The 23,369-nt window shown below is 46.3% G+C and overlaps 1 protein-coding gene across 2 annotated transcripts; it reads right to left on the bottom strand.

Moving 5' to 3' along the window:
- Nucleotides 1-1,743: 1,743 nt before the first annotated feature.
- On the bottom strand, nt 1,744-23,356 carry LOC122943129 (cullin-associated NEDD8-dissociated protein 1-like). Of its 2 annotated transcripts, XM_044300599.1 has the most exons (14): nt 23,123-23,356; nt 22,460-22,603; nt 21,194-21,348; nt 19,947-20,070; nt 19,608-19,864; nt 19,213-19,455; nt 8,518-8,810; nt 8,270-8,411; nt 6,685-8,178; nt 5,828-5,923; nt 5,557-5,726; nt 5,043-5,207; nt 2,286-2,393; nt 1,744-2,202 (listed from the first exon to the last, which is right to left on the bottom strand). In XM_044300599.1, exons 1-14 carry the CDS (start codon nt 23,188-23,190, stop codon nt 1,975-1,977), a joined length of 3,687 nt encoding a protein of 1,228 aa, XP_044156534.1. In that variant the 5' UTR covers nt 23,191-23,356; the 3' UTR covers nt 1,744-1,974. The 2 variants fall into 2 exon arrangements, with proteins under 2 accessions (XP_044156534.1, XP_044156536.1); XM_044300601.1 differs by lacking the exon at nt 23,123-23,356 and having other exon boundaries at nt 22,483-22,605.
- Between the last annotated feature and the right edge of the window lie 13 nt (nt 23,357-23,369).

Here is a 23,369-nt window from a genome sequence, read left to right on the forward strand (position 1 = left end):
AAAGGTGACGGTGGCCATTTATGCTAGGCTTTGGCAAAAATTTTGGGAGTTTTTAGGTATCCAGTTTAGAGGCATTTTCTCCTCTGCTCCCATTCGCCTAGTTTTAGAATTTCTTCAAAAGGAATTAGAACTAGGTTTTGCAGGTAGTACCTTTTAAAAGTTCAGGTCTCGGTTCTTTCTGCCTTGTTCGATCAGGATATTGCAGGATGCCCGTGGGTTTCAAGATTCAGCCCGATAACTTCTCCATGGGACTTGAACCTAGTGTTAAAGGCCTTGACACAGCCACCATTTGAACCGTTGGATGTCGGCTTCAATAAATGTTTTACCTTGAAATTGTCTTCTAGTAGCAGTAACTTCAGCTCGAAGGGTTAGTGAAGTCCAAGCCATATCCATAAACCCTCCATACACCATTATTTTGGAAGAGAAGGTGTTAATTCGTCCTGATCCAGCTTTTCTTCCAAAAGTGGTTTCCATAGGTCCCAGGAAATTGTCCTTCCTACCCTTTTTAAGAAACCGAGGTCAGAAGAAGAAAGGTCACTTCATTGCTTGGATGTAAGAAGACCCTTGGTTATTTATCTGTCTCGCAATAAAAGCTGGCGAAAATCTTCTTCACTCTGTCCTCTTCCAAGGAGTGACTAGGGTAAAAGCTGCCACCAAAGGTTCCGTTGCTAGATGGATTGTTTCTGCCATTTCTTTGGCCTATTCTTCATCTGGTTTATCTCCTCTGGTGGGTCTAAAAGCACCTTCTACCAGGGCAGTTGCTACCTCCTGGGCAGAAAGATCCTTGGTTTCCATAGAGGATATTTGCAGGGCCGCTACCTGATCTTCTTCTTCAACCTTGTTTAAGCACTATCGGTCTTCTGTTTTTTCCTTTGGGGTGCTTCTTTCGGCTCTCCCACCCTAAAGTTTTTCCTCTGGTAAATCACTTGTGGTGCTGTTGTGGGTGAAGGGGAAAAATTATTACTCACCGGGAATTGGATTTTCCAGAGCCCATGACAGCACCCTTAATTGCCCTCCTTCCTGGGTTATTTCTGGTTCTCTTAGTCTCACGCGGGTGTAGCATAAAAAAAAATATCTCACTGAATCGGTAGGAGAGTGTCTGCCTTTTATAATGCAGGTTTCTTGTCTATGGGGGCAGATCCTCTGTCGCTCTCTTTCTCGTGGTGCTGTCGTGGGCTCTAGAAAATCCGATAACCGGTGAGTAATTGTCACTTTTTCAGCTCTGTCGTGAAGGACCCAGTTTGGATTTTGTTGCCCATAGTTTACTTTACAGCAGGGATGTTATTAAACTCGTGGCCCTCCAGCTGTTACAAAACGACATCGTCCATCATGCCCAAACAGCTGCAGGGCCACAAGTTTGACATCCCTGCTTTAAAGGAAAGCTCCCGGCAAAGATGGTGATGTGCCTAGTGCAGGGCGCAGGGGGGCAAACACAGAGGTCCAAAGAGCAGAAGGAGAACCCCTTAGCCGTGAACCAGCACCCCATGCCCTGCGTCAGACATGACGTGGTATCTATTTTGCATACTTTGTATTTTTTTGCGTGGCTTCTAGGAAAAAGTTCTGGAACTGTCCGGAGAACTGCATTGGGGTACCACACACACTACTGTCTTGGGTTTAATACACGGGTCCAGTTTAGTTGGGGCTTTTTCTTGAAGTTGTGAATGGGATTTCATAAATGCCTATTTACTGCAGTTTAATATTTGGCCACTGGAAATCTGCAATCAAATCACATACAAGTTCTGATTTTTATCTATTGTAGGATTTATTTATTTTTTCCTCACAGAAAAATCCTTTCTGGCTTAGTTTTTATTTCACACACTTATTGGTTTCCTATGTGTAGATGCGACACAGCAGCCGCCTACGTTCATGGTGCTTGGGCGGAGGTCATGCTTTATCTGCAGTCGGGCCTGGCCGCCGTTCACCGCACTTTAGTTTACCTCTTTAGTTCGGTCTCTAGCAGCGGGTGCCTGTCTCTTAGCTGATGTCCATGATCTCTGAGCTGCAGGCCATTACTGAGTCCTTCTGAATGGTCTCCATCAGGGACGAGAGCTCAGGGTTGGCTCTGATCTGTGTCAGGAACTCCACCATGCTGCGGCTGTTCTCCACCTCGGGGATGTTGAGCAGAGCTGTGATGGTTCTCATAGCCGAGCGCTTGAGCTCATCTTGCTTCTCGAACTCTTGCTTCACAGAGCCGGCTTTCACCTGCAGACAAGAGGAGGAGAATGAAGGTTTAGCAGTGGACAATGCTGGGGGTGATTGCTCCATTTGTCAGCGGATGGTCAAACCTTAGTGGTGCAGGTGGCCCGGAGGGGCTCGATGAGCTGGTCCAGGCGCTGGATAACTGCACTGGGGCACAGAGTAGCCAGACGGGTGAGGATAATGAAGGTCAGCATCTGAAAAACATGCGGCTCTGAAAGGTCAAAGGCCTGGCACAGCACTGTGATGAGTGATCCATCAGGCCGTGCCATGGCCTTGTGATAGAGGACTGACTGCGGAGGAGGATGTATCGGGCCCCAGCTGCAATCAGGTTTAAAATAGTACGAGTGCAGCAGGAAAAGTGCACCGATCTGTCAGTATTCTGCAGTAGAAGAACCTGGATTCCTGCAGGTTGCGCACTCTGCAAAGGGTGAAATCTGCAGCATAAATTGCCTGGCTGCAGATCTACAATCCTTGATGGACAATATTGTGGAATATTTCTGCAGCGCGTGGATAAAATTCTCATCCAATTTGCTGCCATGTGTGGCCGGACCCTTAAGGTTTTTATTTTTTTGTTTTAAATCTTGGAAAACAGTTTTAAGATTATGGCCACAGGAGGCGTAAACGCTTCAGATTACCCGCAGCACTTACATGAAGTAGCAGCAAAGTGGATGAGATTTACATGGAAGTGATCTTCTGTAAGGCCTCTTTCACACGGGCGTTGCGGGAAAAGGTGCGGTGCGTTGCAGGAACATGCGCGATTTTTCTGCACGAGTGCAAAACATTGTAATGCGTTTTGCACGCGCGGGAGAAAAATCGGCATGTTTGGTACCCGAACTTCTTTACAGAAGTTCGGGCTTGGGATCGGTGTTCTGTAGATTGTATTATTTTCCCTTATAACATGGGAACAAGGGAAAATAATAGCATTCTGAATACAGAATGCATAGTACAATAGCGCTGGAGGGGTTAAAAAAAATAATTAAACTCCCCTTAATCCACTTGATCGCGCAGCCGGCATCTCTTCTGTCATCTTCTTTGCTGTGTGCAGGAAAAGGACCTGTGGTGACGTCACTTCGGTCATCACATGATCCATCACCATGGTAAAAGATCATGTAACGGACCATGTGTTGACCGGAGTGACATCACCACAGGTCCTTTTCCTGCACACAGCAAAAAAGAAGACAGAGGAGATGCCGGCTGGGCGAGCAAGTGGATTAAGGTGAGTTTAATAATATATATATATATATTTATTTTTTAACCCCTCCAGCCCTATTGTACTATGCCTTCTGTATTCAGAATGCTATTCTTTTCCCTTATAACCATGTTATAAGGGAAAATAATAATGATCGGGTTTCCATCCCGATCGTCTCCTAGCAACCGTGCGTGAAAATCGCACCGCATCTGCACTTGCTTGCGGATGCTTGCGATTTTCACGCAACCCCATTCATTTCTATACGGCCTGCGTTACATGAAAAACGCACAAAGAGGAGCATGCTGCAATTTTCACGCAATGCACAAGTGATGCGTGAAAATCACCGCTCGTGTGCACAGCCCCATAGAAATGAATGGGTCGGGATTCAGTGCGGGTGCAATGCGTTCAACTCACGCATCGCATCCGCGCAGAATATTCGCCCATGTGAAAGGGGCCTAAGAGATTCCACATCTTTGAGTCCAGCCGGTTCTTCGCCTGCTGGAATGCGTACGGATCTTTGCCGGACCAAATTATACTTAATGGAGCCGGTGGACATTCTGTTCGCATCCACTGGATCCGGCGAATTCTGGCTGTTCTCTGCTGGAACAGTCTGCCGGAATTTAAACCAGAAAAGTAAAAGCAGCTAGGGATGAGCGAAACATCCGAAGTCAATTCGCTTAAAACTTTGTTAGAATACTGCACGGAGTGAGCGCTCCGTACAGTATTAGAATGTATTGGCTCCTATGAGCCAAAGTTATTACTTGGTACCTTGGTCCAAAACTTACTGAAAAAAGTGGCCTAAACGGGTGAAAATGCTCCAAACCCAGACACTGTAGCGTGTCTATAACCGGGGGAGCAATTCCTCCGCATGTGGTCCGCAGACAGCGGCAATCCCCAGCAAAAAATGCGTACAATGGGGGATGCCGGGGCGGACCGCGTGCTCCACAAGAACATCTTACACAAAATGATACATTGTGCAGATTAAAAAATATACATACACAATTCACTGCAAAAAATGCACCAAAATAATACGCAACTGAAGTCTCGCAAAACTTTGCTAAGTAATAACTTCAGCTCATTGGAGCCAATACATTCTAATACCGTACGGGGCTCCGTACGGTATTCTAACTAAGTTTTATGATGAAACATCCAAAGTCGATTTGCTCATCCCTAAAAGTCGCACAAACGATTGACATACTGTTGATTTTTAAATACACACAGCAGGTCAATTTCTGGACCCAAGGGAGGGAGGGAGGGAGGGGGGAGGGGGGGGGGGGGGGGCGCGGCGCGGCGCGTACATGAGATTTGTGTAATAACCGCGTGTAGTCCGCACCGTCTGCAGCCAGCATGTCAATTTATGTTGTTTCTGCTGCAGATTTCACACGTTGCAATGTGGATTGAATAATCTGCAGCAATGCAGAATCTCCACAGCAGACTCGCTACCTGTGGCCGTACCCAGATCCTTTAATGACCACCAAAACGCCTTTTTATGGTGGATATTAAGGGGCCTTATTGTACAGCGCTGCACGTAGAATAAGCTTTGCAATGAAGTCTTGACAGCGGAGCTCCCGCTCTAACGTCCGGCATCGGCGGAATCTCTGATCCAGACTGAGCGCGGCCACAGCGAGAGCATAGGGGGACCAGAAGACGTTACCCTAATGTCATAGTGATCCTTCAGGCCGTCCTCCACATGGTTCAGATACTCGTAGATGTCCAGCTGGTCCAGGCAGTTCTCCAGCAAGGTGTACATGCACTCAAATGCCGCCTTCCGCACGTCCAGGCCATCGTCCACTGTGTGCTTGAACGGGCCCATCTCCACCTTACACGGAAACATGAGCAAAGATCACATCAAATCTAAATGAGTAGGAATCATCCCTTGCAGACGAGCGTCTGTCACGCTGTGAGTCCGCAGCTCCCGTCCTGACCTCCCAGCACTGATAGGGTCACATAGCATTATATTGATTTATGATGCTATGTATTGGATAACACTGGCAGCATTATGTCAGTGTTATCGAATACATTCCAGAACTGTAAGGGTTACATAGCATCATAAATCAATATAATGCTAAGTGACCCCGTCAGTGCTGGGAGGTCAGGATGGGAGCTGCGCTGCGGACACGCTGCGTGACAAACGCTCATCTGCAAGGGGCTACTGTGTATGTCCTCACCTCCCGGATCAGTTCTTTCCGCACTTTTGTCTCCTCGTACACAGGTGGAAGGACCCTGCTCAGAAGCTTCCGGACCAGAGATGGTTTATTATGAGCTGCTGAATTAAACATGACCAAAGTGACGCGACGGACATTGGGGTCCGGGTCCTGGAGGGGTTTTAAGAAGTCTCCTGCATGAGAATGATAAAGGAAAGTCACCATTTCCATCGGTTCTTGTAATGCAGGGCAGTGACCACTAGGTGTCAGTCTTGTGTTTGCCACCTGCACTTACCAATACAGTTCTTCAGGAGGGGGTCAATAGGAGCCGGCTGGTCAGATATGGTGAATTTGATGGCTGTGACCACCGTACTGCGGGTATATGCAGAACCTGAAAATGGAGGCGAGGAGAACAAACGGTGAAAAGATCAACAAAGGCTTCTATGAATGTTGAGATCATGTGACCCAAAACCCCACCACTAGGGGGTGCTGAAAAGCAGGTATTGAAGCAGGTTTTATTATTACGTTCAATGGGATCTGTATAAATCTGTACGCCGTGAGCGCCCTCTGATGGTGGCTATAGGCAGACAAAATCTCTGACAGAAAGGAGGGGAGGGGTAGTTGCACATTCGCGGCTCGCTCCATTCACTTCTACAGGAGTTCTGAAAACAGCCGAGCGAGTTTACTATTTTCGGAAGACCCATAGAAGTGAATGGACAAAGCTGTGGACGCGGGGCCACCTCCTCATTCATGGCAGCGAGACATGGGGCCCGTTTTTCGAAGTAATATGGCACCTGCGCCTGTCAGGTATTGATGGCACATCGTGTGGGGATACCCCTTAAATCTTGATATAATAACATTTAGGTGAGTTTACGTACACTTTCAAGGTCTCGCCATTTTAAAAAATCTCTGCTTGTTGTCAGTGATTGGAGGCATTGTTATAACATCCAGAAAACATGGTCACGGACCTGATACATTGAACCGAGGTGTCCACCTGTGACAATGTGACATGGTTCCGATAGGATATGTGTGTCTGGATCAAAATAACAATGTTTTCATTCACTGCTGGCAAGCAGTTAGAATGCTGTATAATGACTGAGATTTGTTTACATAGGACTGGACAACCCATTTAGATACCAGGTAGTGTATCACCTGAGCTGAGCTGCTTGCACAGCCGTGGCAGGAGCTGTGCCGGGTTTACGAGGGTCAGCTTCCCCACGCATTCTGCTACCACGTTCCTGGTGCCTTCCTCCGTGGCCTCGCAGTGCTGCAGCAGCAGTTTCCACACGTCTTCCTGGTAGGGTCTCAGCTCCTCGCTGGGCAGACACGTCAGGGCTTCTTTAAGAGAGTGCAGCAGCAGATACTGCCTTCTGAGCTGACCCCCGATTTCATGCAGCAAAAAGGGCAGAAAATCGGCAGGGCTGCCCACACAGGCGTTTCCAAGGGCGTAGGAGGCGGCGGACTTCACCTCCTCACTGGGAGACGCCAGAGCTTCAAGGATGACATTCTTCAGCTCCTTCTGCTGGTTGCCAAGGCTCCTCTCTCGCCCAATTTCTGCCAGTGTCAAGAAGGCCAGCACCTTCACCGCGTCTTCCACGCGGGGATTTTTGGCATCTTGTATGAACTGGGTAATGGAAGCGTTGGATTCCTTGGGGCAGGCGCTGGCTAAAGTGGCCACGCACTTAGCCACGGAATGGAAGGCCTGTTTGTGAAGTGTGGGTCCGGCGGATTGCACAGGGCCCGTAAGCTGCTTGAGAAGGTCGGCATACCCAAGGTGAGGTGTGTGGCTCACGACCAGCGCTCGTAAGAAGGAAAGAATGGAGGCCAAAGCTCCTCCTTGGAGTAGAGGAGAGTGCACCAGCTGAAAGAGTTGGGGGAGGATACGGGCACTAAGTTTGGGAAGGGAGGCCGGATGTGCGGACACCAAAGTGGTAAGAAAATCTATCGACACTTGGGCCAAATACATGTCTGATTCAGCCAGAAGAGACGGCAGCTCCCCCAGCACAGGCTCCAACATGGTGGGCTTCAGACAGTCATTGTAATTCCTCACCAACACCTCCAGGGCAGATACCGTTCCTAGCCTGAGGGCTCTCTGGTTCTTACGTAGAAAAGAGGCCAGAGTGGGCAGAGCGTCCTTCAGTAGTGACCGCAAGTCAATCTTGAGAGGAGATCCTGCAATGAGGGTGAGAACCTTCACTGCTGTGAGTCTGGTGATCTCATTGCGGAGACGTTCCAGGATGAGCTGGAGAGTGGGCAAGAGATCGTTCCCCAGCTGGTCTCCAAGATGACTTATGAGATGACCCATGCAAGACAAGGCCCTTTCCTTCACCTCCTGGTCAATATCTGTTGCCTGCAGTCTTTTCAAGGTGGTGCAGAACAGCTCTTTTGTGTAGGGCGAAGGCTGGCATACCTTGGTCTGGTCCAGCGGTCGGATCACTTTTACCAATTGTTGAGCCACCAGCAGGGCCTCTGAGGTGATCTTGTAGAAGGGGTCATAAATACAGGCGACCACTGGAGGTAAGAGGGCTGGAAGGTGAGGCTGGAAGCATTCGGGGGGATGACCGCTGAGGATGACGTGAAGGAACATTAGCGTATCCAGCCGCATATTAGAGCTACTGCCTTTGTCCGTCAAGGAGAAGACAAGACCTATGCGTAGGAGACAAAAATATGGCCACTTGGTTACACAAGAAGACTACTTCACCCATCGTTTGTTATTATTGCATGCATGGATTCCTACCTGGAACCAGTGCCGGGATATGCTGGGAGAGACAGCCGGGGAGTGCACTGGTCAGCTCTGTGAGAACTGCGAAACATCCCTGGCGAGACTTGATGCTCTTATCTCTGAGGAGTTTATGGAGGGACTTCATAACTAAAGGAACCTAAGGAGGAAGGACAGCATGGAGTCACCAACCAGCATGGTGCACAGTCAATGGCTACCAGGAATTAGGAGACAGCCCTTTGGTTTGTGTCCCCATCTTTCGTCACCTGTTTCTGCAGAGAACTGAGAGGACTTTCTCCTTTGTCGGTGACCTCCACGTTCTGTCTGCAGCTGTGAGAGCACCGTGTCTGTCTGAGCAGAGCATTGAACGCAGAGAAGATGTCCGCCTTCACGTTCTCTTCCCTTTCTTTAAATCGTGAAATGATGACCGGAGCCACAGATCTATAAAACTCTGGTAGGAGATCGGGCCTAGCAGTGATCAGCGTCTCCAGGCACTTGGCTGCAGAGCGTCTCACCTTCCAGCTCATATCATCATCATCGCTGTATTCTTCTTCACTCTCTACATAAGAAACCACAGAAGTCATCACCGAGAGCGAGCAACTCCACACATCACATTTTTGCTCCACATTACTGTACATAGGGGCAGTATTATAGTAGTTATATCCTTGTACATAGGAGCAGTATTATAGTAGTTATATTCTTGTACATAGGAGCAGTATTATAGTAGTTATATTCTTGTACATAGGAGCAGTATTATAGTAGTTATATTCTTGTACATAGGAGCAGTATTATAGTAGTTATATTCTTGTACATAGGAGCAGTATTATAGCAGTTATATTCATGTACATAGGAGCAGTATTATAGTAGTTATATTCTTGTACATAGGAGCAGTATTATAGTAGTTATATTCTTGTACATAGGAGGCAGTATTATAGTAGTTATATTCTTGTACATAGGAGGCAGTATTATAGTAGTTATATTCTTGTACATAGGGGCAGTATTATAGTAGTTATATTCTTGTACATAGGAGGCAGTATTATAGTAGTTATATTCTTGTACATAGGAGCAGTATTATAGTAGTTATATTCTTGTACATAGGAGGCAGTATTATAGTAGTTATATTCTTGTACATAGGAGGCAGTATTATAGTAGTTATATTCTTGTACATAGGAGGCAGTATTATAGTAGTTATATTCTTGTACATAGGGGCAGTATTATAGTAGTTATATTCTTGTACATAGGAGCAGTATTATAGTAGTTATATTCTTGTACATAGGAGGCAGTATTATAGTAGTTATATTCTTGTACATAGGAGCAGTATTATAGTAGTTATATTCTTGTACATAGGAGGCAGTATTATAGCAGTTATATTCTTGTACATAGGAGGCAGTATTATAGTAGTTATATTCTTGTACAGAGGAGCAGTATTATAGCAGTTATATTCTTGTACATAGGAGGCAGTATTATAGTAGTTATATTCTTGTACATAGGAGCAGTATTATAGTAGTTATATTCTTGTACATAGGAGCTGTATTATAGTAGTTATATTCTTGTACATAGGAGCAGTATTATAGTAGTTATATTCTTGTACATAGGAGGCAGTATTATAGTAGGTATATTCTTGTACATAGGAGCAGTATTATAGTAGTTATATTCTTGTACATAGGAGCAGTATTATAGTAGTTATATTCTTGTACATAGGAGCGGTATTATAGTAGTTATATTCTTGTACATAGGAGCGGTATTATAGCAGTTATATTCTTGTACATAGGAGCAGTATTATAGCAGTTATATTTTTGCACATAGGAGCGGTATTATAGCAGTTATATTCTTGTACATAGAAGCGGTATTATAGTAGTTATATTCTTGTACATAGGAGCGGTATTATAGTAGTTATATTCTTGTACATAGGAGCAGTATTGTAGTAGTTATATTCTTGTACATAGGAGCGGTATTATAGTAGTTATATTCTTGTACATAGGATCAGTATTATAGTAGTTATATTCTTGTACATAGGAGCGGTATTATAGTAGTTATATTCTTGTACATAGGAGCAGTATTGTAGTAGTTATATTCTTGTACATAGGAGCAGTATTATAGTAGTTATATTCTTGTACATAGGAGGCAGTATTATAGTAGTTATATTCTTGTACATAGGAGCAGTATTATAGTAGTTATATTCTTGTACATAGGAGCAGTATTATAGTAGTTATATTCTTGTACATAGGAGGCAGTATTATAGTAGTTATATTCTTGTACATAGGAGCTGTATTATAGCAGTTATATTCTTGTACATAGGAGCAGTATTATAGTAGCTATATTCTTGTACATAGGAGCAGTATTATAGTAGTTATATTCTTGTACATAGGAGCAGTATTATAGCAGATATATTCTTATACATAGGAGGCAGTATTATAGTAGTTATATTCTTGTACATAGGAGCAGTATTATAGTAGTTCTATTCTTGTCCATAGGAGAGGATAGACGTGTGGTGCTGAGCTCCCTGCAGGGAGGGGGCATGGCTTCTGACCCAGGTGGAGGGGAGGGGAGCTGGGCTGATGATCCTGGGAAAGCCCAGAGCTTGGAGTGCGGCCTGCAGCATGGAGATGGTGGAAGCGATGATCTGGAAATGGTGACTGGTGAGTCAACTGAAACTTGTAGTGCTTCTGGATTAAGTACAACTGTGACAAAGAAAAGTTTATTTAAACTGGAAAGGCGCATTTCTAAGCTAAGAGATGAGATAAAGATAGAGGCTGATCCCAAGAAAAAGCTGATGAAGTATGAATGCCTGGATGACTGCACACGTGAACTTGATATATTAAAAGACAAATTAGATACAGGTAAAAACACAATACCTAAAGTGGAAAGCTGGGCAATGGAGAAAAAGAGGGAGGCCAGAGCCCAGAATGTGAAGATAAAAGAAATCATAGAAATAAAAAGTAAAGATTACGGCGATGTGCATAATATGGTGAAGCAAGGAAGCGCTCAGAGATGTGTGGGTGCAGCGCCTGGAGGGTCACTGCTTTCAGGGTCACTATGTATGGGGTCTGAGCAGTCAGTCTCTGAAAATGCTGGGAATACTATGGAGCAAAGTGAGCCATCCAACAAGGAGTTAATTGCAGTGGACTCAGCTTGTTTCTCTGGTGAAGTGAATGAGAACAGCAATCCTGTGTGTGAGCAGGAGAGCGCTTCATGTATGGACATTGTGACTGAGACCCCGCTCAGTGCTGTGGAGGAGACCCCGCTCAGTGCTGTGGAGGAGACCCCGCTCAGTGCTGTGGAGGAGACCCCGCTCAGTGCTGTGGAGGAGACCCCGCTCAGTGCTGTGGAGGAGACCCCGCTCAGTGCTGTGGAGGAGACCCCGCTCAGTGCTGTGGAGGATACCCCGCTCAGTGCTGTGGAGGAGACCCCGCTCAGTGCTGTGGAGGAGACCCCGCTCAGTGCTGTGGAGTAGAGATGAGCGAACTTCTGTTTTAAGTTCGGCGTCTAAAGTTCGGGTTTGGATTAGCGGAGAATCCCGATCTGGAACCGGATATGGATTCCGACTTCCGTTGTGGTCCGTGGTAGCGGAATCAATAATGGCCGATTATTGATTCCGCTACCACGGACCACAACGGAAGTCGGAATCCATATCCGGTTCCAGATCGGGATTCTCCGCTAATCCAAACCCGAACTTTAGACGCCGAACTTAAAACAGAAGTTCGCTCATCTCTACTGTGGAGGAGACCCCGCTCAGTGCTGTGATTGAGACCCCGCTCAGTGCTGTGATTGAGACCCCGCTCAGTGCTGTGATTGAGACCCCGCTCAGTGCTGTGATTGAGACCCCGCTCAGTGCTGTGATTGAGACCCCGCTCAGTGCTGTGATTGAGACCCCGCTCAGTGCTGTGGAGGAGACCCCGCTCAGTGCTGTGATTGAGACCCCGCTCAGTGCTGCGATTGAGACCCCGTTCAGTGCTGCGATTGAGACCCCGCTCAGTGCTGTGATTGAGACCCCGCTCAGTGCTGTGATTGAGCCCCCGCTCAGTGCTGTGATTGAGCCCCCGCTCAGTGCTGTGATTGAGCCCCCGCTCAGTGCTGTGATTGAGCCCCCGCTCAGTGCTGTGATTGAGCCCCCGCTCAGTGCTGTGCTTGAGCCCCCGCTCAGTGCTGTGATTGAGCCCCCGCTCAGTGCTGTGATTGAGCCCCCGCTCAGTGCTTTGATTGAGCCCCCGCTCAGTGCTGTGATTGAGACCCCGCTCAGTGCTGTGATTGAGACCCCGCTCAGTGCTGTGATTGAGACCCCGCTCAGTGCTGTTATTGAGACCCCGCTCAGTGCTGTGATTGAGACCCCGCTCAGTGCTGTGATTGAGACCCCGCTCAGTGCTGTGATTGAGACCCCGCTCAGTGCTGTTATTGAGACCCCGCTCAGTGCTGTTATTGAGACCCCGCTCAGTGCTGTTATTGAGACCCCGCTCAGTGCTGTTATTGAGACCCCGCTCAGTGCTGTTATTGAGACCCCGCTCAGTGCTGTTATTGAGACCCCGCTCAGTGCTTTGATTGAGCCCCCGCTCAGTGCTTTGATTGAGCCCCCGCTCAGTGCTGTGATTGAGACCCCGCTCAGTGCTGTGATTGAGACCCCGCTAGGTGCTGTGATTGAGACCCCGCTCAGTGCTGTTATTGAGACCCCGCTCGATCGGCTCTCAGAGGAGACAACTGCACAGATTGGAGCAGACATGGAGGTCAGTATACAGGACCCTCAGCCGTCCACAATGTCAGCTGCACAGCAGTCTGGAGCAGACACAGGTGGATCTGCAGGACAATCTGGAGTCAGTAAGCCTGTAGAGGAGAGGCCCAGCACTGATCCTCCTGCTGACCGTCCACAATTCAGGAGACTGTTCTCCAATGTTACAAGGCCGGCTAACCCTCCACCTCAGAGGAGGAATGCTGTACGGATTAAGTATACGGGTCCAGAAGAAAACCTCCCCTCCAGACTGTACATAGGGAAAGTTCTTCTGAAGGACTTCATGAAATTTAAGGCATCTGAGGTATACGCCCTGATCCATATCCCCTCCAGCAGGATCTTTGACATCAGCTTTAAGCTTCAGTATGATCTGGACTTATTCTGGAATATATACAATGACACAAAAGAACAGTCAATCTGGGAGCATCTACAGGTGATCCAGCTGTCCAAGCCTCAGGTAGTGAAGGCCACCATCTTGTTCCAGTCTGAGGTGGTGGCGCTGGCAGATCTGGAGCACTGGCTGAGCAGACAGTGTCTGTTGAAGAGTCATCCTGTAAAAATCTATGATGAGGAAGACATCTGGAATGGCGGATACACCGTTATGATACAACTAGCGCAGAGTAATGGTGTGACCAGACATCTGCCACACTCCTTCTACCTGGGCTCAGAGAGAGGGATATGCTACTACCCCGGTCAGCCGCGGCTGTGTCACAGATGTGGGGGCAGGCACCTCGCCATCAACTGCTCCCGTATTAAGTGCTCATTTTGTGGACAGTTTGGTCATTCAAAGGACGACTGTACAGGTCCGGTCATCTGTAACCTGTGTTTAGGATCTGGTCATACGTTCCGGGACTGTCCGCATGCAGATCATAATAAAGGCAGTGATGAGATCTTCTCAGAGGCCATGGAGGAAAGTCAGGAGGATGTCACTGCAAGAGCAGATACAGCCCCAGAAACTGGTAATCGTCCTGCTGAAGTAATGCAAAGTACTAGTGACCCTGCTGTAGAGAGTGGTGACCCTCCTGATGCACTACAAGTACCGGCAGAGTTGGAGACTGATAGCCAAACTACTCCATTACAAGTAACAACATCTGCTGAACCACAAATACCAGCTATTGAAAAGGCTTTGATATCCAGAAATCCTGCTGTGGAAACTAAAGTACCATCTGTAGCACTACAAGTACCAGTCACTGAAGAGAATTCTCATCTGCAGAGTAAAGTGACCAGTAAACCAGTTGCCAAACCACCTAAAGAACTGCCCTCTACGTCCACAAAGCCTGATGGTCCAGCTGCAGGGCTCAGGAAGCTCAGGAGGTCCTCTGTGGATGAAGAGGGGTTCCAGACTGTTAAAAGAAAGAACAGCGCTACAGCAAAGAAAACCCCGGATCCGCCAGTGCTGGCCATAACCTCCGGGCAGTACGGGGCGATAGGGGAAGAAGAGTCAGAAGAAAAGATTGAAATGGACTATGTTTCTTCACATAACCCTGATGGTGACCCTCTGGAAGATGAACCTGGCCCTTCAGTGTCCACCAAAAGATGGGGTTCTAAAGGTCACAGCAGTGGAAGGAGGAAAAAGAATAAGAAAAACTAAGGGACCTGGATGAGGCTGAGAATCAGCTCTATAAATGTGAACAGTGTGAAGACCAAGAACAGGCGGCAGGCGATCTACCAACGTCTGTCTCAGGAGAGATCTGACATCTTCTTCTTACAGGAGACTTATTTGAAGAGCAATGCTCATGTGTTTGCAGCCAAGAGAGACTGGAGACATGGAGCATCGTTCTGGTCCTTTGGGCTGGAGAGAAATGATGGTGTGGCAATTCTCTTCAATAAGATGGAAGTTGAGGTGGAGAGAGTGCTGGAGATCTGTCCGGGCCGCTGTCTGATGCTGGACTTCATACTGGACACTGTGTATTATAGAGCCATTAATGTCTATGCTCCTCAGACTAGAAAGGAGAGGAGGGAATTGTTCCAGCAGATGAAGCCATATTGTTTTACATCCAGGGTGTTTATAATGTGCGGGGATTTTAATAGTGTCTCCTGTAATGTGGACCGTTCCAGTAGTCATAAGCAATTGAAATATGATGAGAACTTCCTTAACAATATAGTCCAGCAGGCTCATTTAGTGGATCCCTATGGTTTGCGTGGCTCCAATAGAGCCTACACTTACCATAAGGCCGGTAACGCCAGTAGAATAGACCGGGTGTATATAAAACGTGAAGTGAGGAGCTCTGACTACAGGACGAGTCCCATAGAGTTCTCTGACCATTGTATGGTGAGTGTCACGTTGGATCTGGCCGGGGCCGTGGTCTGTGGTAGGGGCTACTGGAAGGTGAATGGCTCGGTGCTGCAAGATCCAGGGTTTAGAGAGGCCTTTACCACCTTCTATAATGACCGGAGGACCACCCAGTGTATGTGTGATGACACAGCGGAGTGGTGGGAGTGTATGAAGGGTGATATCAAGCAGTTTCTGATACGTGCTGCGAGGAGGCATAGTAATGTGGAGTATATGAGGTATTCTGCACTGAGGCTGCAGCTGAGCAGGTTATATGGTAAGATCAATAGTGGTGAGAAGATAGATGGTAAATACGTCAGCCAGATAAAGCAGGAGATGCGGGAGCTGCAGTATGACCGCCTCAAGTCTCTCAAAGCAGAGGGGCAGTTTGATAATTGGGGGGTTCACAACCCAGATCCCTATATTGCCTGTAAGAACAGGGTTAGTAAGAAGCTTATGACCAGCCTGTTAGATGAGCATGGGGTGGAGCAGTCAGATCAGACTAAACTCCACAAGATTATTGGAGATTATTATAAAAATCTGTTTAAAGGCCGTCAGATAAGTGGTGACAGCATCAGAACTTACCTGAAAGGCGTCAAACTCCCTAAACTAGATCATGCACAAGCAGATGGCTTGGCCGAGCCCATAACTGAGGAGGAGGTGAAGAGGAGCATTGACTCCTTAAAAACCAAGAAGAGCCCGGGCCTGGACGGTCTGACCAGTGAATTCTATAAGGAGTTTAGAGATATATTAGCCCCAGACCTGGCGCAGGTCTATAATGATTGCCTCTCTGCCAGGAAACTTCTGCAGTCACAGTATAAATCTGTTCTGGTTCTCCTGGCAAAGAAAGGAAATCTAAAAGACTTAAAAAACTGGCGTCCATTGTCCTTACTGAACACCGATTATAAAGTCTTGGCCAAGATCTTGTATCACAGGCTGAGTGCGGTGGCAGATGACCTGATCATCTCCAACCAGACGTGTGGTGTGAAAGGCCGGACTATAGAGGACTCATTGCTGCTGGTGAGGGAAGCGGTGACAGACATCAGGCAGCACAGTGGAGGAGCATATGTGGTTGGGTTAGACCAGAGCAAGGCCTTTGACAGAGTCCATCATGACTACCTGTACCAGGTGTTGTTGGAGTATGGCCTTCCTGCACGCTTCGTACAATGGCTGCAGGTTCTCTATATGGAGGCGGTAAGCCAGCCTCTGATTAATGGTCACTTGGCAGAACCCTTTAGGATCATGTCTGGTGTAAGGCAGGGCTGCCCTCTAAGCCCATTATTGTACGTCTTCAGTCTGGATCCTTTTTTAAGAAAGTTGCAGGATAATAGAAATCTCTTGGGGTTAGAATGTCACCTACAGAGTAAAAGAGTGGACATAAAGTTCTGTGCTTATGCGGACGATGTGACGGTTCTGGTCTCGTCTAGTGAGGACTGTGCGGCCCTACAACAGGAGATAGCAGCTTTCTCTCGAGTGTCGAATTCTGCTGTGAATATGGATAAGAGCGAGGCGTTGTGGCTGGGGGGTGACCATGGGGTCTTCTCAGTGCCCCTTAGAACAGTGCAGGACAAGATAAAGATTTTGGGGATTCAGTTTGGAACTGTAGATGATGGGAAAGTGAACTGGGAGGAGAAGCTGGCGGTGTGTGAGCAGAAGGTGCAGTGCTGGAGGCACTGGAAGCTGACCTATCAGGAGAAGATCCGCCTGCTGAAAAGCTTCCTGCTCCCGCTATTCCTCTATGTCAGTGTGGTGTTCCCAGTGCCCGATAAGTTACTTACCAGACTGACCAATATCTTCTTCCACTTCTTGTGGGGTAATAGGGTGAATATAGTCAGGAGGAACATTGTCTATCTCCCCCAGAAGGAGGGTGGCCTGTCCATGCCTTGCCCAGAGCTCTTCTTTAACTTAATGTTTCTGATGAGGAATTTCTCATTTTGTAAGAGTTTAGAGTTGAAGCTGTGGAGTCGTCTGTTTAAGAACCAGATACAGCATTTTGTCTCTGTGTGGTCGGTAGGTGACCCCATTAAGAGGATCTCGGGGCGCATTAAGAATAACGTTTCCTGGTACGCGGTACAAGCAATTAGCAAGATCATTAAATGGAAAATCTTATATGGTGAGGTAAAGCAGCTCAGTAGGAAAGATATGTATAAGAACCTGCTGATATCTCAGTTTAGTGCCCATATCCAGCTGAGGAACGCCCCGAACCTGGATGTAAAACAGGCTGTGAAAATCCTGGAGGACCCCAGAGTCCCCGCTCACATGAAGGATGTGTCATGGCTGGCATTTCATGGTAAAATGTATGTCAGGGACAATCTAAAGTGTAGAAATGTGCCAGACAGATCCTGCCCTAGAGAGCAATGCCGTCAGGTACTGGAGACCATGGAGCATCTTCTGCTGGACTGTCCGTTCAGTGTCCAGGTATGGGAGGCCGTGTCACGGTCCCTTCAGTTACCACATCTAGTGGGACAGCCGTATAATCAGCTCTTGTATGGAGACTTCCCCCCAGATCTCAGACAATACAGCAGAAGTTCCCTGTATGTAGTGAATGTGGTGACCATGTACCATCTGTGGTGTGCGCGGTGCTGCCTGGTCATCAACAGAGAGCTCCTGACCTGTGATAAAATCTTATATAATATCCAGGAAAGTCTGAAGATGATATATAAGAAGGACTTGAAAAATAACCGCAATAACATGTACTGGAGGAACATCCATGTGTCAGCAATTGTATAATGCATTGTGATGTCACTTTATATTTATTCTTTTCTATGATTTTATAGTAAGTGTATTGTAATATTTTGTTGCCTGTTTTTAAATAAAAAGATCATTATAGTAGTTATATTCTTGTACATAGGAGCGGTATTATAGCAGTTATATTCTTGCACATAGGAGCGGTATTATAGTAGTTATATTCTTGTACATAGGAGCGGTATTATAGTAGTTATATTCTTGTACATAGGAGCGGTATTATAGTAGTTATATTCTTGTACATAGGAGCAGTATTATAGTAGTTATATTCTTGTACATAGGAGGCAGTATTATAGTAGTTATATTCCTGTACATAGGAGCAGTATTATAGTAGTTATATTCCTGTACATAGGAGGCAGTATTATAGTAGTTATATTCTTGTACATAGGGGGCAGTATTATAGCAGTTATATTCTTGTACATAGGAGCAGTATTATAGCAGTTATATTCTTGTACATAGGAGGCAGTATTATAGGAGTTATATTCTTGTACATAGGAGCAGTATTATAGTAGTTATATTCTTGTACATAGGAGCAGTATTATAGTAGTTATATTCTTGAACATAGGAGCAGTATTATAGTAGTTATATTATTGTACATAGAAGCAGTATTATAGTAGTTATATTCTTGTACATAGGAGCAGTATTATAGTAGTTATATTCTTGTACATAGGAGCAGTATTAAAGCAGTTATATTCTTGTACATAGGAGCAGTATTATAGTAGTTATATTCTTGTATATAGGAGCAATATTATAGTAGTTATATTATTGTACATAGAAGCAGTATTATAGTAGTTATATTCTTGTACATAGGAGCAGTATTATTGTAGTTATATTCTTGTACATAGGAGCAGTATTATAGTAGTTATATTCTTGTACATAGGAGGCAGTATTATAGTAGTTATATTCTTGTACATAGGAGCAGTATTATTGTAGTTATATTCTTGTACATAGGAGCAGTATTATAGTAGTTATATTCTTGTACATAGGAGCAGTATTATAGTAGTTATATTCTTGTACATAGGAGCAGTATTATAGTAGTCATATTCTTGTACATAGGAGCAGTATTATAGTAGTTATATTCTTGTACATAGGAGCAGTATTATAGTAGTTATATTCTTGTACATAGGAGCAGTATTATAGTAGTTATATTCTTGTACATAGGAGGCAGTATTATAGAAGTTACATACTTATCTATAGGGGGCATTATTAGTAGGTAATACTGACCTGGTTCTTCCTCGCTTTCTGTCTCCATCATCTCCTCTTCCTCCTCACTATCATAGTTGTAGTTAGGGTCATAAGCAATATACTTCAGACACAAATCAAGGACTGTGGGGACATAAGGTGAGATCTCTTTGGGGCAGCGTCTGATGAAGGAGTCCAGTGCCTGGAAACACTGCTCCTGCATCTCATCATCTTCCACTTTACAGAACCCCACCACTAGGGGCACAATTCTCTCCAGATGTGGTCCTGCAGAAACAGTAGACAGGATAAGGAGGAGGTCCCTGCACAACTAGCTCCTATACAGGCTTTCTTTAGCTGGTGCTATGTGCTTGGGAATGACCAGGTAATAGATTATAATGTTCTTACAATCTGCCGTGGCATCCTTGTGCCTCCCTCACCCAGTCTGTGTCCTGCCTGCAGGCTTACGGCGGTCACACACTGAATGTACGTTCTCGTGGTGGATGTGGATTCGTTCTTTTTCATTTCCGCCACTAGATGTTCAACAAGTTCTGTGAACAGGTTTCCATTGCAGGATTGTACCAGGTGCCCCAGTGCCAGGACGGCTCTCTTCCTCACAGCAAGGCGAGGGCTGGTGAGCTGGGGCAGAAGACAGCTGAGGATGGAGGCATGGAAAGAGAAGAGAGCCCCTCCTAATCTGCTGGGAAGACCGAAGAGGTGAGATGGCGGCCGCTCAACAGAAATCGGCAATAATCAATCTACACAAAGTATCATCTCACCTTCCCAACATGTCCGACAATATATCAAGAGCCTCTAACTGCACCGCTGCATCATCACACTTTCCTATAGCCGCGGTCAGTTGTCCTGTGATCTTTCTGCATACATTGGCGGCTAAGGAGGATCCTATAGAAAGAATATAAGAAATTCAATAACTTTCTAAATGTGATATAACTGATCCTGAGATACATCCTGTATTATACTTCAGAGCTGGACTCACTATTCTGCTGGTGCATACATTACTTATCATGTACTGATCCTGAGTTACATCCGGTATTGTTCTCCAGAGCTGCACTTACTATTCTGCTGGTGCAGTCACTGTGTACATACATTACTTATCCTGTACTGATCCTGAGTTACATCCTGTATTATACTCCAGAGCTGCACTCACTATTCTGCTGGTGCAGTCACTGTGTACATACATTACTTATCATGTACTGATCCTGAGTTACATCCTGTATTATCCTCCAGAGCTGCACTCACTATTCTGCTGGTGCAGTCACTGTGTACATACATTACTTATCCTGTACTAATCCTGAGTTACATCCTGTATTATACTCCAGAGCTGCACTCACTATTCTGCTGGTGCAGTCACTGTGTACATACATTACTTATCCTGTACTAATCCTGAGTTACATCCTGTATTATACTCCGGAGCTGCACTCACTATTCTGCTGGTGCAGTCACTGTGTACATACATTACTTATCCTGCACTGATCCTGAGTTACATACTGTATTATACTCCAGAGCTGCACTCACTATTTACGCTGGACATTACTAGATGTGAGTGGAGTACCAGATAAGTAAAACAAACAGATATGAAAGATATTCTCCCATTGTCTGGGACCCGCACCTTTAACAAGAACGGCTCGGCTATTTCCGTCTGCCCCAAAGAAATGAATGAGAGCAGGGGTCGCGCTTGCGGGGGTGCGCTCCCATTCTCTTGTATGGGAGCAGCGCTTGGTGGTGGATGGACCCTGGGAAACTTGGGGTCCACCAGCCACAGCTCTCCCGGCTCCGTTTTCCTTGTAGGTGTGGGTCCCAGAGGTGGGACCCGCACCTATCAGACAATGGGGGCATATCCGAGCGATATGCCCCCATTGTATGTGATGGGAATACCCCCTTAAGATTGTATGTGAACAGACGTAGGGAAATTATATATTTCATCTCATATGTTGCTATCGTTGCCCATAGTGCATGTCTCCCCTCTGATGTCCTCATTCTTTGCCCATGGTCCTCTGGTATCTACCTGAGCTTGCTGCAGGAAGCTCTGATATGACCGTCTTCAGCCCGATGCTGCAGATATCTCTCAGCTGTTCCTTCTCTGATAGCATGTTACTACACAGAGTGTCCACAATCGTCTCCACTTGATGCTCTTTTACTTTTCCCACCAGAGGCCCCAGGCTGGAAAAAGTGAGCCAAGGCAAAAAAACATTCACATCCAACAACAGAGAAAACATGGAGTCAAGAAAAATCTCTTCTGCTTGTGCGATCAATGGACAAGTTCTGTGGTGGGTGTTCAACCATGGTGTGGGAAGTCAACCATAAACAATGGTGAACTGTTGAAAGATGGAGCTGAAATCATAGAACTGAACAGTGAATGTATGGAGAAAAACTGGAGCTAGAGCAGTGATGGCCAACCTCCGGCACTCTAATTGTGGTGAAACTATGACTCCCAGCATGCTCTATTCATTTCTATGGAGTTCTAAGAACAACCAAGCAAGTGTGCATCTTGGGAGTTGAAGTTTTACCACAGCTGGAGTGCGGGAGATTAGCCATCACAGAGCTATAGGAACCTCCAGTGAACATATGGTGGAGAACTGGAGATAGATGGACATCAACTGTGAATGTATGGGAGAGAACTGGAAATAGATGAACCTCCCCTGTGAATGTATGATGAGGAACTGGAGATAGAGGGTCCTCACCTGTGAATGTGAGGTGGAGAACTGAATATAGAGGGTCCTCACCTGTGAATATGAGGTGGAGAACTGAATATAGAGGGTCCTCACCTGTGAATGTATGGTGGAGAACTGGATATAGAGGGTCCTCACCTTTGAATGTATGGTGGAGAACTGGATATAGATGGATTTCAACTGTGAATGTATGGTGGAGAACTGGAGATAGATGGACATCAACTGTGGATGTATGGTGGAGAATTGGAGATAGCTGGGCCTCAGCTGTGGATGTATGGTGGTGAAATGGAGATAGACATCAACTGTGAATGTACGGTGGAGAACTAGAGACAAATGGACATCAACTGTGAATGTATGGTGGTGAAATGGAGATAGACATCAACTGTGAATGTATGGTGAAGACATGGAGATAAACATCAATTGTGAGTGCATGGTAGAGAAGTAGATATAAATGGACCTCAGCTGGTGTACCAGGGAATTGCCAATTGTAAGCTATGGGTAGATGGGACTGTTGTACAAGGGGACTCCTGAAAGCCCTGAGATGGTCATTAATTTACGGACAGTGCACATTGAAGGCCACTAGGTCCCCACGCCTCTCTCACCACTTCACTGCTAAGTTCTGCACCTCTCCGTTTTTGTCCTCCAGCAACTTTAGGAGCATCTTCACCACCCTGCGTTCGCTGTCCTCGTCTAACTTGATGGAGTCCTTCTGCAGTTCAACCATCAAATCATTTGTGGCCATGAACCTTCAACAGGAAGAAGAGCAAGTGTCAGATCTGAGGATCCAAGAACTCCAGCCGATATACCGTACATTTCATGCCTGCGGGAATTACAGCTACTGCTCTCTGTGATCAGCCATGTCAGAGTGACTGGAGCCACCCTCATGGACAAAGATGTGGGCGAACGTTACCATCACCAGCCGGTCCTCGTATAACGCTCCCGCACTATTATAAGGCGGCTGTTTTAGATCCTTCACTTGTTCTATACTCATTTTTAATGACTTTTGATTGTAGGTTGGATTTTAATCATAGAGGTCATTTTAGGGGCTGCATCTACAGACATGGCCTGGTGATGAGCAGCATGATGGGGGATGTAGTACACATTCCATCTACTTGCAATAAAAAGGGACGTGCAATATAGTCACATAGGAGGACTTAGAAAGCTTTAGGCCATTAACCCTATGATCTCCAGATCGCTGAGCACAGGACAGAACACATGTAATGAAGCACGAGCACCCCGGCCCCTCGCAGGAGCCCCCTCCTCACCTGAAGTCCTTGTCACTGGATGTCATCTTCTCCAGCAGGCTGGAGATGTGATAGGTGACACTGCTCATGGTGACAGCCACGCTGCAGACAATCTACAGAGAGGTACCCGAGGGGACAGGAGAGGGCAACTGCTGACCCCTAGACAGAGAGAATATGGCGACCAGAGGATCATGAGAGGCGGGTGAGGGGATCTTGTTTGCTGTCCCCTGTTTGGAAGTCACTGGAAAACCTGACACTGCGCTGGTTA

This window comes from Bufo gargarizans, chromosome 7 (genome assembly GCF_014858855.1).
Source record: "Bufo gargarizans isolate SCDJY-AF-19 chromosome 7, ASM1485885v1, whole genome shotgun sequence".
Taxonomy (NCBI): domain Eukaryota; kingdom Metazoa; phylum Chordata; class Amphibia; order Anura; family Bufonidae; genus Bufo; species Bufo gargarizans.

Coding starts and splice junctions, on each gene's coding strand:
- LOC122943129 (XM_044300599.1), bottom strand. CDS start 23,190: ATGAGCAGTGTCACCTATCACATCTCCAGCCTGCTGGAGAAGATGACA. Junction 19,456..19,607: donor GCAGGCAGGACACAGACTGG/GTGAGGGAGGCA, acceptor CTGTTTCTGCAG/GACCACATCTGGAGAGAATT. Junction 8,811..19,212: donor AGAAAGCGAGGAAGAACCAG/GTCAGTATTACC, acceptor TTTCTTATGTAG/AGAGTGAAGAAGAATACAGC.